This window comes from Rissa tridactyla, chromosome 2 (genome assembly GCF_028500815.1).
Source record: "Rissa tridactyla isolate bRisTri1 chromosome 2, bRisTri1.patW.cur.20221130, whole genome shotgun sequence".
NCBI lineage: Eukaryota > Metazoa > Chordata > Aves > Charadriiformes > Laridae > Rissa > Rissa tridactyla.
The window spans coordinates 110906170-110923452 of NC_071467.1; the positions used below are offsets into that span (position 1 = coordinate 110906170).

The 17283-nt window shown below is 42.3% G+C and overlaps 2 protein-coding genes across 3 annotated transcripts; both read left to right on the top strand.

The window, feature by feature from the left end:
- Window positions 1-245: 245 nt before the first annotated feature.
- Window positions 246-7202, top strand: PSMA2 (proteasome 20S subunit alpha 2). Its single transcript, XM_054191479.1, has 8 exons — window positions 246-371; window positions 2643-2719; window positions 3840-3972; window positions 4385-4507; window positions 4953-5034; window positions 6125-6198; window positions 6655-6712; window positions 6795-7202. The coding sequence occupies exons 1-8, from the start codon at window positions 331-333 to the stop codon at window positions 6909-6911; spliced, it is 705 nt and encodes a 234-aa protein (XP_054047454.1). The 5' UTR covers window positions 246-330; the 3' UTR covers window positions 6912-7202.
- Window positions 7203-10984: 3782 nt separating this feature from the next.
- On the top strand, window positions 10985-14906 carry C2H7orf25 (chromosome 2 C7orf25 homolog). Of its 2 annotated transcripts, none has more exons than XM_054191477.1 (2): window positions 10985-11103; window positions 13334-14906. In XM_054191477.1, exon 2 carries the CDS (start codon window positions 13350-13352, stop codon window positions 14616-14618), a length of 1269 nt encoding a protein of 422 aa, XP_054047452.1. In that variant the 5' UTR covers window positions 10985-11103; window positions 13334-13349; the 3' UTR covers window positions 14619-14906. The 2 variants fall into 2 exon arrangements, with proteins under 2 accessions (XP_054047452.1, XP_054047453.1); XM_054191478.1 differs by lacking the exon at window positions 10985-11103 and adding an exon at window positions 11700-13125.
- The last annotated feature ends 2377 nt before the right edge of the window (window positions 14907-17283 follow it).

Consider the following 17283-nt stretch of genomic DNA (forward strand, 5'->3'; position numbering starts at 1 on the left):
CGCTGAGCCTTCTGGGAAACCGAGTGCCCCGAGCAGGTCACGGCGTAACAGGGAGGGAGGCCGGGACTTCAAGTCCCAGCATTCCCTTGGGTACCAGGGACCAGGGCGGCGAGAGGGGAGGCCGAAGACTTCAAGTCCCAGCATGCCTCACGTAGGGCCTCTTAGCCAATCGCGTCCCTCACCGGCTCGGCGCTCCTTCCCGGCATGCTCCGCTCTTCTCCCCCTCCTCACCAATCAGTGCGCTAGCTGTGTCCTCGTGCCGGAAGCGGGCGGGGCGACCGTGCCGTGGGAGAGGGAGCTGGTGAGGGGAGCGGAGGGGTTAGTTCCAAAATGGCGGAGCGCGGCTACAGCTTCTCCCTCACTACCTTCAGGTACTCGAGGGGGTAGAGGGCCGCTGGCCCGGGCTCTCGGCGGGCGAGGGGGAGGGCGGCGCACAGCCTAGGCGGGGCGGTCTTGCGGCGGCGGGGCAAGTCGGAGCGGGGACTTTGCAGAGTCATCGCCTCCCCGGCGGGTCCGCAGGAGCCGGGCCTGCCGGCGCTGGGGGTGGCTGGGCCTGGGCAGAAAGGGCGAGAGTAGGGAAAGCGACGGGGACGGACAGCTGCTGGGAATTTTTGTGAGCTGAAGGGGCTGCAGGCGCAGCCGGGGATTGAGGCGGGGGCTGAGGTGAGAGTCCCGGGTTCTACGTGGTCTCTGTCGCTGACCTCGGGCCCGAGTGCAGCCGCTGCTTGTATGTTCTGTCGTTGGTGTAGGCCAGAGGCTCTGTAGGGCCAGTAGAAGGTCTGTCTCCTCACTGGTAGTGCCTTATTGCGAGTGCTTGGTGAAACTGTTTGGCAAACAGGGTCCCCACGCACACGCCTTAGGCTGGGTAGTAATTCTGAGCTAATTGGAAATGCGTGATGATAGCTGAGCTACGGTATCTTGAGAGCTTGCTTCAGAACAAACTTTACAGATGCAGGAATGAAAGAAGCTTTCAGATAAGTTTTAAATACTTTATTTCCCTTCTTGCTGCACTTTGCAGGCGGCGCTCTCCTTGCGCTTTGTGTTGTGCACAGCCTAGATGTGGGATGATGCATGCACAGATACGCTATATATACGTATCTATAAAACTATTGTTCTAATACATACATTTAAGATTAATTCAGAGACAAGGAAATTACTTTCCATTTTTCTTTTGTTGATTAAAGTATTAAGCTATCCGGAATTATACATATAAAAAGAAAAGCCACATGCAAGAATCTTTGTGCTGTTTTTGGTAAAGTGCCCCCTTAATCTCGGAGCAGAGTGATGCAAAGTACGTTACTAAACACTTGTTGCAGTTAAGCAAATGAAGATGTTCGCAGTCTAAAACTAGGAAAAGAATCTTAATGCATGGATGCAGCCAAACATGCCTGCTTTACTCCAGTGGATTGAATTCTTTATTAGGAAATGTTTTCCTAAGGGAGTTACAAACCTTTCTACTGTACAGAAGCACTACAGGCTCTGAAACTTGAAACCATTTGATTTTATACTCACGTGGAAGAGAAGTACCTACTTATGCTTTCCCTCATTCACCGTTCCTTGTACTGAGAATTACTTATTTTAGTCTGTGCTTACTTTTAAAATATTTTGCTACTGTTCTGTATATTTTAATTGCTGGCATAGGAAACTATTGTTCTGGTTTGTTAGTATTTAGTAGTGGAGAAGCTAGAATTATTACTTCGTCACCTTTATGCATACACTGTTTACTCACTGTAAAATAACTATGCTAATTGATTATTGCTTGCTTTGTTTTTTCTAACTCCTCTAAGCACTGAGTTACATAACTTTCTATTTTACTTGTGCATCTATTAAAACAGCATTGTATAAAGTAGAGTCCAGAGAAGAGATCCCGCTTGCAAAAATCACTTGTCCAACAAGTGCCTGGCTCAGTGCTGTCCTTTTCCGTGGGGATTTAGAATGAACCCCTCGATACCTTTCATTCTGGATGAGTCGCTTTGTCAGCCTGACACCTGCTGCTCTGTTCTGATGATTCTGCATCCATTACCAGAACGACATCAATCATTAAAACAAGATGCAGGAATAGCTGGGGTGGAAAAGGAGCTGTTTCTGTCTTGTGCCATTGACCTGATGTTTGCTTCTCAGTCAAAAAGAGTTAGCTGTGTTTTGCTTGTACCATTCAGCAGTGAACATCAGTGTCTTGAAAACTTTTGCAAACCACTTGTATAACGCTGTTTCAGTAGAAAGTCATGAGGTGCTCTGAAGATTTTTCCCACTGAGTGGAAAACTTGTTTGAAATGGTATAATGTTGGAGAATGGACTTGTTCTCCTTCAACCTGCATCCCCAGTCACTGCTCCCTGTCCAAGACACATTGGCTTTCATCAGGGTTGTAGGCAGGTGCTGTGCGCGTATCCCAGTGGCACTGTGCAGCAGTGAGTTCTGTGCTGAACCAGTCCGGTTCTTTTAGAAGCTGTTCTGAATCTTGAGGCTTGTGGTTTATTTTGTTGGTTTTTGGTTGTGGTTTGTTTTTTTTTAAATTATGATTAGAATATGCTGATGCTAGGTGTAAAGAGGCTTAAAAAGGCAAGTTAGCATCAGATTGTGGTAGGAAAGATTTGAGCATATCAGAATTATGGTAGCCTTACTTTTGCATTTTCCTTTTTAGTCCTTCTGGAAAACTTGTTCAGATTGAATATGCTTTGGCTGCAGTGGCTGCAGGAGCTCCATCAGTTGGGATTAAAGGTATGTTCAGAAAATAACTATTTTAGTGAAGGATTCAGGATTCTGAGTATCATTTGAGAGAACTAAAATAGTTTGGACTATGTACTAGGTCTTTCTTCATCTTATCTTCTATTACATATTTTGTTTTTTTCAGTAGATTTTCACATGTGTTGTGGTTTAACCCCAGCCGGCAACTAGGACCACGCAGATGTTTACTCACTTCCCTGCCCCGCCACCCCCAGAGGGAGAAAAAGGAAAAAAATCATGGGTTGAGATAAAGACAGTTTAATAGAACAGTAACAGAGGAGAAAATAATGGTAAAAGAACATACAAAATAAGTGATGCAATACAATTGCTCACTACCTGATGATAGATTTCCTAGCCCATCCCAAGCAGTGATTGCAGATTCCTGCCGCCAGCCAACCTCCGTTTATATACCGAGCGTGATGTCTATTATATGGACTATTCCTTTGGCCAGCTTTTGGCCTGTCTCTGCTCCCTCTCAGCTTCTATGGGAAGCTGAAAAAGTCCTTGACTTAAGATAAGTGCTACTTAGCAACAACTAAACCAATATGTGTTATCAACATTATTCTCATCCTAAATCCAAAACACAGCAGCTACTAGAAAGAAAATTAACCCTATCCCAGCTGAAACCAGGACATGTTTTAGTGGATTTAATATTTCCTTTTTTTTTTTCCGCAACTCAGTATTTTTTTTTTTTATAAAGAAGGAAGGGAGCAGAGAGCTCCATGCTAGAAGAAAACTGCTTGGGGCATTTTTGAGACACTCAGCTGTTAGAAGTAGGTATCTTTTTTTTTTTTTTGCATGTTCCTGTCTCCTAAGTAAGTAACTCCAGCTGTAGAAATTACACAAAAAGTTACTTCAACTGCTTAATTATTAGTATGTGCTTCACAGTCTTTAGAGTGGGATTATGTAAGTTTTGTGACTATTTAAAACAAGAAACAAAGTGTTGGGTGGATTCATCAAAGTATCTCTGTTTAATGTCATTGTAAACATGAAGGTTTTTTTAAAAGGGAGGAGCAAAATTCTTTACAATCTGATAAACTTTTTCTGTGTTTTAACTGCTTTCCATAATTTTAGTTTAATATAAAAAAAAAAAATAAATCTTGTTCCTTTCCAGCTGCAAATGGAGTGGTGTTGGCAACTGAAAAGAAGCAGAAATCCATCCTTTATGATGAAAGGAGCGTCCACAAAGTAGAACCAATTACCAAACATATAGGTTTAGTGTACAGCGGTATGGGCCCAGATTACAGGTATTTAAAAAAAAAAAAATTGTTTGGTCACTATTCAGAAGCATTTTCGTACAAGAAATGTAAGAAACAGTAATTTGCTTTTACTTTCTAAGTGTATGGCATATTGTATTACACCGTATATGAAATTAACTTTTTCACTAAGTTTTTCTTAATACATTCAATACCTTGTGAAATAAGCTATCTAAAGAATGAGTAGGGAACAAACAGCAGTGTAATTCAGCCTTGGTTTCAGTTTAAGTATTTCAGAGATTACTCGGTTGATAGAGATAACCCGGCACATTCTGTGTTTTCATACATTGATGTTATGCCAGATGTATAATTCCTTAGCATAGTATTTATTATGAGTTTTCAGTTCTAGTTGTAACAACTAGTTAGAATATCTTTGACATACTAATTTTGTCTTTGTTTTTAGAGTACTTGTGCACAGAGCTCGGAAGCTGGCCCAGCAATATTACTTGGTTTATCATGAGCCCATTCCAACAGCTCAGCTAGTACAGAGAATTGCGTCTGTGATGCAGGAATACACGCAATCTGGGTATGTGGTTTTCAGAATTTTCAAGTTGCTTAGGAAGATTATGTTATTTAAATGTAAGAAATAACAACTACCTGGTGATTGATTTTTTTTCTTTTATTATTATTATTTAATTAATTAATTTTTGCCTCAAAAAGGCAGTTAGTTTTTCAATGGACAATACCCACAGAAAGAGGGCCAGCGGGAGGAGCACTAACTGGTAGCGGTTGAGATAGGGTCCTCATATCTTGCAAGCAAACATGTCAGACAAGGCAGCACACTTTTGGTTTTGTACTGCTGGTTGACTAGGCATTCCTGATCACAGCTCTGGGCTGGTGTTTGAGGGAAGGTTAACACAGCCAAAATAATTAAGTCACCTTCGGTTTTCATTGAATAAATTTCACGTGTTACCTGTGACTTTTATTTTTTTTTTTAATATGCTGTTTGGTTGGGTTTTTTCCCCCTGTAGTGGTGTTCGTCCATTTGGTGTATCACTGCTAATATGTGGCTGGAATGAAGGGCGGCCGTATCTATTTCAGTCGGATCCATCTGTAAGTATCGTCCGTTTGTAAATTCTACTGCTTTTATGAAACATCTAAAACTTTATATGTGCTCATGAAATGCTTTCTGTGATGAGAAGAAGAATGCAGAGCTAGAACAAAGATCCCTTAATATAACTTCGGAAGCCAGAGTGAGCCAATTTCGGCAGGTGGTTGGAGTCAGCCTGGATCATTCTGTGCCTGCATGTCCCTGTACTGCTGGAGGGATGGCAGCTGTCTTTGAGGGAGATCACCATCCCTTTTCATGCCTTCTCACCTAGTTGGTAGTGCCAGCAAGAGCGGCATTCTGCAGCAGGTACCAGGAAAAAAAAAGTTGACTGCTTATGCTGCCCAAATAGTTGTTCCCTAAACTGGATGGAAGTTAGGCCAAAATCTGTTGCATTGTGAAATGTAATGCATATGCTTTAATGACAGTGGTTAATTTAATTGAGTTTATTTGCTGTGTTTGCACTGCACTTTTGAAAAACTACCCTTTGATGCATGTGTGAGTTGTTACACTTTACATCAAACAAAAACCATGGTCACTGTAGTGATCATTGATGAGCTTCAGATATTTAATTACTACCTGATGCTCAAATGTAAAAAGCACAATGCAGATGCCTTGCATAAGGTAGCTTGATTGAGGCATAGAACTGCTGATGGTCTTCGTGCCACAGGAAAGAATAGAAGTGATGGCTAAATATCTTATTAGTAGCTAAGATACATCAGATGGCTGATTTGCAACAAGTTATTTACATTACTTAATCTTAAAAAATAAGAATATATGGAGCGACCCTCAGGAAAGATCTGTCTGTATTCATCCTCAAGGGCAAACATACTATTTCTGTTTAAGGAATCCCAAATCAAAACTATGCTAACAACTTACTAAATCCATCTTTCAAAGTAGTGAGAGGATGAAAATAGGTGGAGACCTATACAAATGTTTTGTACATTTTCACAGCATATGTTTCCAGATCAAATTAATCTGAATGTGAGCCAGAATAGTCTTCTATATTCTCAGAACATTCAGCTTCTATGCTTTTTACCAAGTAATTGAATATGTAATGTTTGACTAAGTTACACAAAACAATTGCTTTTACAGGGAGCTTACTTTGCGTGGAAAGCAACAGCAATGGGAAAAAATTATGTCAATGGGAAAACATTCCTTGAGAAAAGGTAATGTATTTGATACTTGTCTGAAAGGATATTCTCCGTTTTGTTCAGGTTCCATGTAAAACAGCCAGATAAAAAAAATAACCATTTTCAGATTATGAGAACAAAGTTTGAAAATACTTAAGATAGGATGCTTCCAGTTTACTTACGTACACATGCACAGGAAGCTTGCTTTATTTCAAGTCACACTTTTGTGTTTATGGAGAATTATTTCAGTGCAATAAACATTATATTCAACATTTGCAGAAATATTTTTCTGTATGGTGTCAGTAGGAAAAGTAGTGAAATATTTTCTTTTGTAAATAATAGCTTTGACTATTAATATCACAGTGCTTACAAATAATATCTGCAGCAGAAATAGGAAGATTTCAGTCGTGTTTGAGTTTTTAGAGACCCTAGGATTATTAGGATTTGGAAAGATCTTTTCTCATGCTGAAATTTGTGAACTTTTGTCTACAGATACAATGAGGACTTGGAGCTTGAAGATGCCATTCATACAGCTATCTTAACACTAAAGGTTAGCAAAATATTTAAGAAATAAGTTTGTTAGTGTTATCACATCATTGACACAATTCACTGAACTGTATTTTCTTTAATAGGAGAGCTTTGAAGGGCAAATGACAGAAGACAACATTGAAGTTGGCATCTGTAATGAAGCTGGTTTTAGGAGGCTCACTCCAACTGAGGTTAAGGACTACTTGGCTGCAATAGCCTAGTAGAAACTGAGCAAGACTGTGTGATTCACACAAAGGTCTTTTTAATTTTGGCTACTTAAATGTTTTTGTTTGCAATTTTTGCATACTTATTTCTACATGGTTTGTCTGAGAGATTTTTTAAATATCATGTGTGCAAATGCAACAGTCCTAATATACATGGAATCTTATTACTGGTAATTCTTTCCCTTGATACATGGAATCTTTGTACACAAAAATACTGTACAAAATGTAAAGTTATAATGACAGCCTGAAAAAGGCTAAAGAATAAAATTTGAAGGCTACTGTTTTGGGGGAAGGTGTCTGTGTGTCTTTTTAATCATAGCTTGTTTATCTGCGTAAAGCTGAGATTTCAGTATCTTTATTGTTGAGGAAACAGAATTTTCCACATTCAGCTATGATGAACTCATGCTAGACCTTCTTTTAAAGAACTTGGATTTTGAGTCGACAGGATAATTTTTTCACTTTGGAATATCATTTAAATGTTAAGTAACTTCCAAAAAGGGTTTTATCTGGTGTAAAACATCATGTACTTTCACAAAGAGGCAGAACAGTCTTCCATTTCAGGTGTGAACTGTGATCTACCTGAGCATCTTTGCTCTGGACCTTCTTGGTCTTTGTCTCAAGAACTTGTTTTCTATTACTTGGGTTATTTTCATGGCCCTAGAAATTGCATTTTTTCAACGCTGAAATATTGTTAGAAATAATGGAAGCAATAACTTACTGAAAACTAAATGCACTTACCACCATCAATAAAAATGAACAGGAGTTACAAAGCAAAACGAGAATATTTAATGTAATTCCTTTATCCCTTGAATTGTGCTAAAGTATTTTCCAACTTGCAAGATATTTCTAAAGGTGCAGTACTGAAAAGAGCACTTAATTTATGCATTGCAACTTCTACAGGTGCAGAACTAGATGCTTGAATATTATTGTGTGTGGGTGTTTGTATTGATGTATTCGTTATATGTGTAGAGTCGTTCAGGTTTTATAGAAACACAAAATTTACTGCAAAAGAAACAGGATTAATATATGTACTATTTTCAGCAGAAATAATCTGGTCTGCAGCCATTTAAGTTACTGTTTGCAGACTTTTTTTTTTTTTTTTTTAAAGCAGTCTGATTGTTAAAATGTTGATAATGAACTGGGAGCGATAGCTGGATCACTTTGTTTGGACTTATGGGAGCAGCGTGACAGGTTACTTGTTGGCCAGCCATAACTAATGAAGAAAATATAAAATATGAGTTAGTCTGCAGAAAGTAGTGTATAAGCTAATTGATCTGTTCTTTCCAATGTCTGTCTTCTGATGTTTCATGTTATCACTAGGAAAATAAGAATTTCTGAAGCATGCCATAAATGAAGTTTTATTTCCTGATGTCAGAAATAAAAGCTGTGTCCAAATGGTTCATTCAGACTTAGTCCAGATCACTTTTTGAGTACTTTATTCCAAAAACCAGTCCATGCTCTGATTCTTCTTCTGGAGAAAATTAACAACTAGGAACTGAAACTGGAGACTTTATGTTGCTAGATCTTTAATTCAAGCTTTCACAATCACTCGGAAAACCAGAATGCTATTTGAATGTTCATATGCATTCAGTCAGTTTTTAATACTATATAAATATTTAGAGTAATTTTGTATATGAAGAAATGCACCTACGTACATCAGAAAATGGTTAGCATGAACTGTACTAGCTTAGTTGCCTCCTCTACTAGAAACAGTTGATTAGCAAAGAAGGTAGTTGAAACAAAAGCAATTTCAAATAAATCATGCTACCTCACTCCCCAGATCGTTACTGTGAGGCAAAGGAAAAAAAGTTTTAAGGTTTGGGGAGTGTGGAGGTTTTTTTGTTTGGTTGGGTTTATTTCTTTTTTTTTTTAATAATTGAACAACTTCCATCTCTGTAGAATTTTAGTCATTTTTTTACAGGTGGTAAAGGGAAGTGAAAAAATGGTATCTTCTGTCTTTTCCTATAGCCTAATGATTTAAGTGTAGTAACTGTTCTTTGTGTTCTATGGAAACTATTGTGCTCAGAGTGAGGGAAGTGCTACTTTTCAGATACCTGATAATTGGTATAAATGTTGAGGGGGCTTTTTGCCTACTTCCCCCCACCCTGCTGAAGGACAGACAACCATTACCACATGGGGTTGTTTTACTGAAGTGTATACTTCAGAAGTGTTGCTGGTTTTACTTCCTTTACGTTATGGCCCACCATTGTAAATGGGTGGCAGCATGAAGTTAGTACACTTGGCAGATGTTCTGAATGTCCTCTTGTACCAGCTTGCCTCAGTCAGTGCTTTTAAGGAATATAAACTGAACAGGTAAAATAATGTGTGATTTGATTGTTATTAAATGGTAGTAGGGTTTTTCTTTAGAGAATAAATAGAAGTGTACCTTGAAAAAAAAAAAAAAGATGAGAACACTATTACTAGGCTATTGTAGCACTATAATTAGTACATAGTCTCCTTTTACGACAAGAAGCTTCAAAACAATGATCAGTTGTAACTTTCCGTACTTTCCCTTGAACGTGCTTTCTTCAGACTGCTTCTCTGAGGTATGATCTCAGAGCCCCAGTCATCATTTCTGTGTCAACATTTAATTGTTCCTTGTTTGTGTGAAATGAGAAGGGTAGGTCTATATGGTCTGTTGTCAATGGTATTCATTTTGATGAGACACCAAGCTGGTAGTTGAGAGACTGTTTTTGCACTGTTAAGAACTGAGTCCCAAAGCTCCCTGGTAATACTAAAACCCTACAGAGAATCAGAGTTCATGGGACTTGGTGTAATTTGGAAAGAATATGCATAATATTTTGAATTCAGGCTTAGAGTATTAGATAATTTTCTTAGTGGTAGGTGGATAGACCTTGATATTACGCTGTTCTAATGGGGAAAGGAGTATGATTTGGCATGTGGGCTTTAACTCTACACTGAGGAAAATCATTGCCATACTTGGATGATTGCACGTCTAGAATAGTAATTAAATTTTATCTACTATTTAAAGGGAACCTTTAAACTGCAGGGAACTAATTTACATCTTTTTCCATTCTAAATCCCTGGAATTTAAGAAATAGTAATTTTAATTTGGAGATGGATTTCTCAAAATCCCTTCAGGAGTGAGGGATACTAGTGGAGTAGCAAATAGTTGCGGGCATTTTCAAAAAGTGGAATTAATTTTTTTAGTTATATGGTATTAGCTTTGTTTATATTTTGTAAAATAACTGTATAAAGAGGGGTCAAGGGCGAATAAAGTGGACAAACACTGTTCATTTATGAGAAATGACAAACTACAAGCTTGATTACTTAACCTGACCATGAAGTATGACTTTGCTTCATTTAGCTTGTTCCTACTGCAGTCATCTGAAAGAAGAAAAAAGAGACACTGGTCACTTAAAGTAGGTAATGCTCTTGATTTGCATGACCTGGAAGATGATCTGGTCCAAGGAACTCAGGATAGTGTGACACCTATGAGAACACAGCATTTCCTTGGGCTTTATTCAACTAGTAGGATAAGGATCTGAGAATGGTATCACCATTTCCTGACGTTATGACTTTAAGCAGGTTTGAATTTGATAAAGACACATACGCCGTAAACCCCTTACAACTTGATTTGGTTTACTGTTGCTCTGCAGAATTTTGTGAAATCATTTAGACTAGTAAAGGTAATTACTCTCTGCAAGAACTAGCCATCAGTAGTAGGTGGAGAGAAGGCAAATCTCACCTGTGCTGTTAAGTATTGCTGCAGCATGGAGAGAGGTTGGAGGTCACAGAGATGTCTTCTGCTTGGAAGGGGGCAGCAGCTCTGGGCGAGCAAGGAGGACGCTTGCTCACATTTAGCACCAAATAACAATTAATGAGGCCCGTTTTTGTTACCTCACTTTGATGGACCCAATGCCCATTGAGCCGTGGTTACTTCTTCCCTGCTGAAGTTCAAGCCCCAGGCTGTCTTGTCTCTGGCCTTTCTGACCTAATGTAATGTCTTTGCTCCTTAAATAAAGGCTTTTGGGGATAAAATATGTATTTATCTGAGGACCGCCCCGACTCCGACGGCGGGCAGGCCGGGGAGTAGAGCCAAGGCCGGGGCGGGTGGGGCGCCTGTCCCCGCCCGGCGGCCCCGGGGGAGGTGCTGGGCCGAGCCGCGCCACGCCGGCCCCGGCCGCCTCCTGCCGCTGCCCGGGGCGAAGGCTGCTGCCGCCGGCGTGTAAGTATGGCCTGGGGCGCCGGAGGAAGGCGGCAGGGGGGAGCGAGCGGAGCCCAGAGATGCGAAATCGGGGGCGGTGAGGCAGGCCCGGGCTTGCTGCACTCCGATAGCGATAGAGAGGGGAGCAGGGCTCCGTGTCTCGCCGCCTTGCCGGCCCGGGAAGGCGTGTCGGCTGAGGGCGCGGCAAAGAGGCGCGGCCGGGGCCGGCCGCCGGGGCTCCTCGGGGTCCGCGATCGTCGGCACCGCCGTCGAGAGGGGCCGGGGGCGCTCGCCGTGGGCGCCCTGCCCTCACCCAAGATGGCGCCGCGGCCTCCCCGGCGTTTGTTCCACGTGATGCCGGAGCGCCGCGGACGTGGGGGTGGCGGGCGGGCGGACAGGGCTGGGGCGGGGAGGCGCCGCTGCCCGCCGAGGGGAGATGCGGGCCCCGAGGGGAAGGGAGCGGGGTAAAGCGGCGGGGCTGTGCGCGGCTGCTGAAGGAGGGAAGGTGGGCAAGGGGGCGGGCTGAGGGGCGCCCACAAAGGGCGGGCGGGCACAGTAAGTATGGGGGGGGTGGCCGGCCGCCGGCCCCGGCTCCCGCGCATGTGCGGCGGGCTGAGGCGGTGCCTCAGAGCTCGTAACACCAAGCATTCCTGAAGGGTTTTGGGGTTTTAGTTTCCCCCCCCCCCCCCCCACCTCATTTTAAGGAGTAGTTTTTCTCCTGCGGCCTTGTGGTTGATGGGAGGGGTGTTCCCTGTTACTCGCCACTGTTGTGCTGAAAAAGTAGTTGGGTTTGTGGGCTTGCTGCAAGTGGAAGAGTTGAAGGGAAGCTTCATCTTGGAGCCTTTTTATGTGTCTGTAGAAGTCGAAGCTGCTGTGGCGAGAGGTGCCAAAGTAGTAACTGTAGGGTTTTACTCATTGCTTTACATGTAAGAATGACCTGGAGGCAATGGTGAGGGCTTTCAGGGAGAAGGGCTGATTTCACTGGCCTCCTCTGGCACTGAAGAGTCAGCAGGTCGTGTTGGAAGACATTAGGCTTTTTGGCTGAGAAGAAAGGGAAGTTTTTGGTGATGTTGGATATTGACTGGGCCAATAGCAGTTAACGCCGATAGTATTTGAGCTTGTGCATAATGCAAGAGTGATTTCAACCTCTTGAAGCCGGGCTCTGCAGTTGCCCTGGCAGAGCCTGTGGTAGGACCCAGGCAGTATCTTGTTGCTCATTTTCAGCTGAAGCTGTGTTTGTCTTGCCTGTTAATACCAGTTTGCTTCAATGTGCAGCTTCGGTAAGAGTTACAGGAGCATGTGTTTATGCTTGTAGTTGGGAGTCAACATGTATTAATTTCACTATTCATAGTAGCTATTTACTGCATGCCATTAAAAAATGGTATTGTTTGCTGTGGTATTGAATCCTACATTTTTCAAAGCCAGCCCACATTCAATTATGTAATTCCTATCATACTTTCCTCAGGGAGACATACAAAAGTAATATGGATGCAAAGGAATAGACTTACCGGATGCAACACAGTAAATCTCTAGTAGAACTAGAAAACATAGAGATTTCCATATCCTCCTGGGTCTAGAATTATGAATTGTAATCTGTCATGATGCTGTGTAACGTTGAAACTTTGCCAGGGGGTTGTTAGGGGCTCATTCACAGAGTTGTGCAGTGTAAGTTGGAAGCTGGAGAGGACAGAGCTGTGCTACCCATAATTGTAAAATACAATGGGCTTCCTCTATGCTGTGTTAAAATACTTGCTAAGATCCAGACTTCACAGTTTTTATGTATGTCTGTAAGCATGGTGGGTAGCTTTTATATTTTAATGGTATCTGTGGTGGAGGCAAGATTTGCTTGTAGCGTTAACAGGATTTCTAATTTTACTCTGGATGGCAACTTCAGTAAATGAGCTGTGAGTGTTGAGGTCTCTCTGAGTGACTAGCTCAGTGAAGGGCTCGCACCTGGAGGGAAAACCCACTAACTTGCAAGATGTGCGTGGAGACTTGAATGCTGCTATTCTCTCTTGCTGAGAACTGAGATCTTCTGAGGAGGTACGTTGGATCCCCAGAGGCAAAGGAAAAGAATTGAACTCTTTGGTGGGACTTGTGCTGAGGTTCCTGTTGCTTGTGTTTTACAATACCGGTAGCTGTTGCACAATCTACTGCAAAACACCAGTGTATACTGTTGCAAAGACCTCTTTTGACTGTTTTTATTCTTGTCCGTGCAATAACAATCTTCTCTTTTGCTTTCACTTGATAGGAATAATGTTTCCAACATGTCTGTGCAGTCGCTGCTTTGCGAAAGAATTGCCGTTGCCAAAGAATTGATCAAGAGAGCAGAAGCCCTTTCCAAGTCCCAGAAAAGGAGAATAGAAGGTGGGGCAAAACTATGTGGCAAACTGAAGGCTGAGCTAAACTTCTTACACAAGGTGGAGGCAGGGAAGGTGGCCATTAAAGAATCCCATCTGCAGAGTACAAACCTTACCCATCTCCAAGCCATTATTCAGTCAGCAGAGAACCTGGAGAACGTTGTCAGTGTCCTCCATGTCTTTGCCTACGAGGACAGGTTTGGAGACAAGCAGACGCTGGTGGTAGATGTTGTCGCAAACGGAGGTCACACGTGGGTGAAGGCCATCGGTCGGAAGGCTGAGGCGCTGCATAACATCTGGCTGGGGAGAGGCCAATATGGTGACAAGAGCGTTATCGAGCAGGCGGAGGACTTCCTGCAAGCAAGCCGTCAGCAGCCAGTGGAGTATAGCAATCCCCACATAATCTTTGCATTCTACAACAGCGTGTCCAGTCCTATGGCAGAGAAACTCAAGGAGATGGGAATATCTGTGCGAGGAGACATTGTGGCTGTGAACTTACTGGCGGAGCCATCTACGGAAAACCAACACCTTAGTGCCAGTGAATCAGATGAAGAAGGCCCTGAACTCCTGCAGGTGACCAGCGTAGACCGGGAGAATTTAGTGGCCAGCATTGCTTTTCCCACACAGATCAAAGTAAACGTGTGCAATAGAGTTAACTTGGACATCACTACCTTAATAACTTACGTCTCTGCTTTGAGCTATGGTGGCTGCTACTTCATCTTCAAAGAAAAAGTGCTAACAGAGCAAGCGGCTCAAGAAAGGAGGGAGAGAGTCCTGCCTCAGCTGGAGGAGTTCATGGAGGGGAAAGAGCTCTTTGCCTGTGAATCTGCTATCAGAGATTTTCGGTCCATCTTGGAAACACTGGGGGGGCCTGGGGAGAAAGAGCGAGCTGCGTTGCTTGTTAAAAGAATTAACGTGGTGCCAGATCAGCCATCTGACCGTGCTTTAGGACTAGTGGCGAGTTCCAAAATCAATAGCCGTTCTCTTACCATTTTTGGGACAGGAGACACTTTAAAAGCCATCACCATGACTGCAAATAGTGGTTTTGTGAGGGCAGCAGCTAACCAAGGTGTCAAGTTCAGTGTTTTTGTCCATCAGCCGCGAGCATTGACAGAAAGCAAAGAATCTGTTGCCACACCCTTACCAAAGAGCTGCTCGGCTGATAATGGGCTATAAGTCATTAAAGGAGTTAATCATTGAAATATTGCAGGTGCTGCAGTGGAGGTGTTTGGAGAAATAAGAGTTGTCATCATACGTTTTTAGGTGTGTATCAGTGAAATCAGTAACTGTAGCAGTGGAAGCGTTCCTCAAAGGATTTATAATATATTTACTCAATTCTTGCTTTTTTTGTTCAGCTGTCTGTTAATTTATTCACTAAGGTAATAAGATTTCAGTGAAAATTGTTAACTGGCTTACAGTATATTAATTGTATCCATCCCTATTAAAAAGTTCAGTTAAAACACAGTTGTCTTTGTGCCCTTGTCATTTTTGTCCTCTTCAGAGAGATTGAAGTCAGCACCTTAGATGGACTTCAGGCTTTTGTGGAACTTAAATCTTTCTTTCACCTGTCCTATTCAACTGAATTCTTGGTTGATTCAGAGGTACTTTGTGTAGAGACCTGTGCCTTTGCGTGTCTGTGCTGTTTCCTGAAGATGTGACTAGTAGCCATGAGTAGAAACGAACTTAAGCCTTCCTCTTTTACTGAAAGGAGCCTCTATATGTGTACCACGTTAGACAGCTTTACCGTTCCCAGAAAATAGTGGATTTTATTGGCGCTAATATGGTGTGACTCTTGGTCCAAACTGTGCAGTCTTGCTGGGTGCAAAACCCAGCTTGAGGCTTTGGATAACAGAATCCTCCTAAACTGAGCCAGCACCCAGGTAATTCTTAATGCTAGTGAGCTCTCTGCTGAGGCCTCATGGTGAACTTGAATTTGGCTTTGTTGCTTGTGGACTACTTGAAACAAAGCCTCACTGAGGTCCTTTAGTGTTGGCATGGCAGAGGAGGAGGTTTGTGGGATAAGTTGTTAATTGCTAGTTTGCCCTATAGTAAAGAGAACCTTTTTCACTGGTGGTGTAATTGCTGGTTTTGCTGAAAGTCTAGAATAAAAAAAAATTTCTTTTTGTTTGTTTGTTTGGTTTTTTTTTTTCAGGAAAGAGTTGCTGTTTTATAAGTATTCCTAATGTTTTTCTGTATGCTGTAATGACAGCACTTGCTGTTTGGTATTAATTTGCATCAGGTTCCTAGTGGAAAATTTTGAGGTGTCAGAGCAAACCTCTTGGCCCTGAGCAATACGTTTTATCGGGTCAGTGAAAGAGATAGATACCCACTGAATATTTTATAGGCTGTTGTTCAGCAAGCTAGAGTTATTATGCAGCTTATAGTTCAGGCAAAGAACGTTCCCTTGCCTCACGCTGCTCCACTATAAATTGCTTCCTACAATACAAAGTAGCTGCAGTGCTGCCCTTAGCCATAGTCTCTACCTATTTCTTCATTAATATTACTGTCTCCAGTACTCTGCTGTACTCCAGCACTGGTGTAAAGATATTGGTATGCCAGTAAAACCGCTCTGCATGCCTCTTCTGGCTGAATAAGCTTAACGCCAAGGAGCAAAATTTGTCGGTACGACTCTTGCTCTGTTCTATTCTTACCGTGCATGTGGAGTAACCTGTCAGGAGTTGTCACCGGTATCCCCATGCTGCATATCTTTACTTGTAACTTCTAGCAATGCAGAGGGCAGTCTGTTCTTCATCTGCCCCTCGTTTCTGCTGGTCACAGGTAGTTCATGGGCTTTAGTTAAGATGAGCGGAACTGGATTTTTTTTTTTTTTTTTGGCAGATTCAGCATCTAGTCTTCTACCTGCCGGTTTCTCAAGTCTCCCTTGGTGAGTTGTTCTAACAAAACATCTAGCTTATTCCTACAGTCTAATGCTGTGTAACAAAACCTCATGGCAGGATACATCCTCCACTGTATCCGTTAATTTTCCTGGAAGTTCTTCTGAAGGGAAAGGAGGACCAACACAATGAAATGATATAATTTATATGTTGGCTGTGCTGCAGAAATGCAAGTCTGCCTCGATAGTTAACAGCGCACGCTTCATCGTGCAGGAGTTTAGGGAGATAGTGCTTCATCATGGTATGATGGATTTACCAGAGCACAACCACAAGATGTTTGTGAGATGTTCCGGTGCTATAAACAGCGGGCAGGAAAGGTGCCTTTCATTTCTGCCATGAGAGCTCTTACTCTGGACACCTGTGTGATGGCTCTCCTTTGCAGGTGTGGGAACAGAGGTGGGAGGAACAGAGGCCATCTGTGGAGAATAAGAACTGCATGTTTCAAAACTGTCTTTCTGTTTGGGATCAGAAGTCCTGAAAGAAGGTACAAGAAACCTCCTAGTGAATGACTTATGAACAAACAACCCAGGAGAAAGGGTTTCTTTTTGTTTGCAACGCAGAGCTTTAAAAGCTGAAATCTCAATAGACAACTTCCTACTTATCACTGATTAGTCTGTTTTACAATCTTACAGGATATACTTGAAGCTGAGTGCATGGTAACAGTGTATTTACGCGTGATAGGTCATTAAGACCTTTTAAAAACTAATCCTTTGGATTGTTTAAGGTGTTTTCAATTTGCTTGCAGCCTTTCTACCCTGATGAAGGGTTTGAAGGAGTAAATGGGAGAGAGCTGCTTCATTCTGCTCCTTGCTGTGACTCTAGGAAGTGGGTTTCCGTCGCTTTCCTTTCTGTATCCCATTCGGTACTCTTGAATATCCTCTTGGGCACCCTCTAAAGAGGTTTCTCCAAACCACACGCGAGAGGGCAGTGAGCCGTGTTCTTACGTG

Coding starts and splice junctions, on each gene's coding strand:
- PSMA2 (XM_054191479.1), top strand. CDS start 331: ATGGCGGAGCGCGGCTACAGCTTCTCCCTCACTACCTTCAG. Junction 3,973..4,384: donor GGTATGGGCCCAGATTACAG/GTATTTAAAAAA, acceptor CTTTGTTTTTAG/AGTACTTGTGCACAGAGCTC. Junction 6,713..6,794: donor CAGCTATCTTAACACTAAAG/GTTAGCAAAATA, acceptor TTTCTTTAATAG/GAGAGCTTTGAAGGGCAAAT.
- C2H7orf25 (XM_054191477.1), top strand. CDS start 13,350: ATGTCTGTGCAGTCGCTGCTTTGCGAAAGAATTGCCGTTGCCAAAGAA.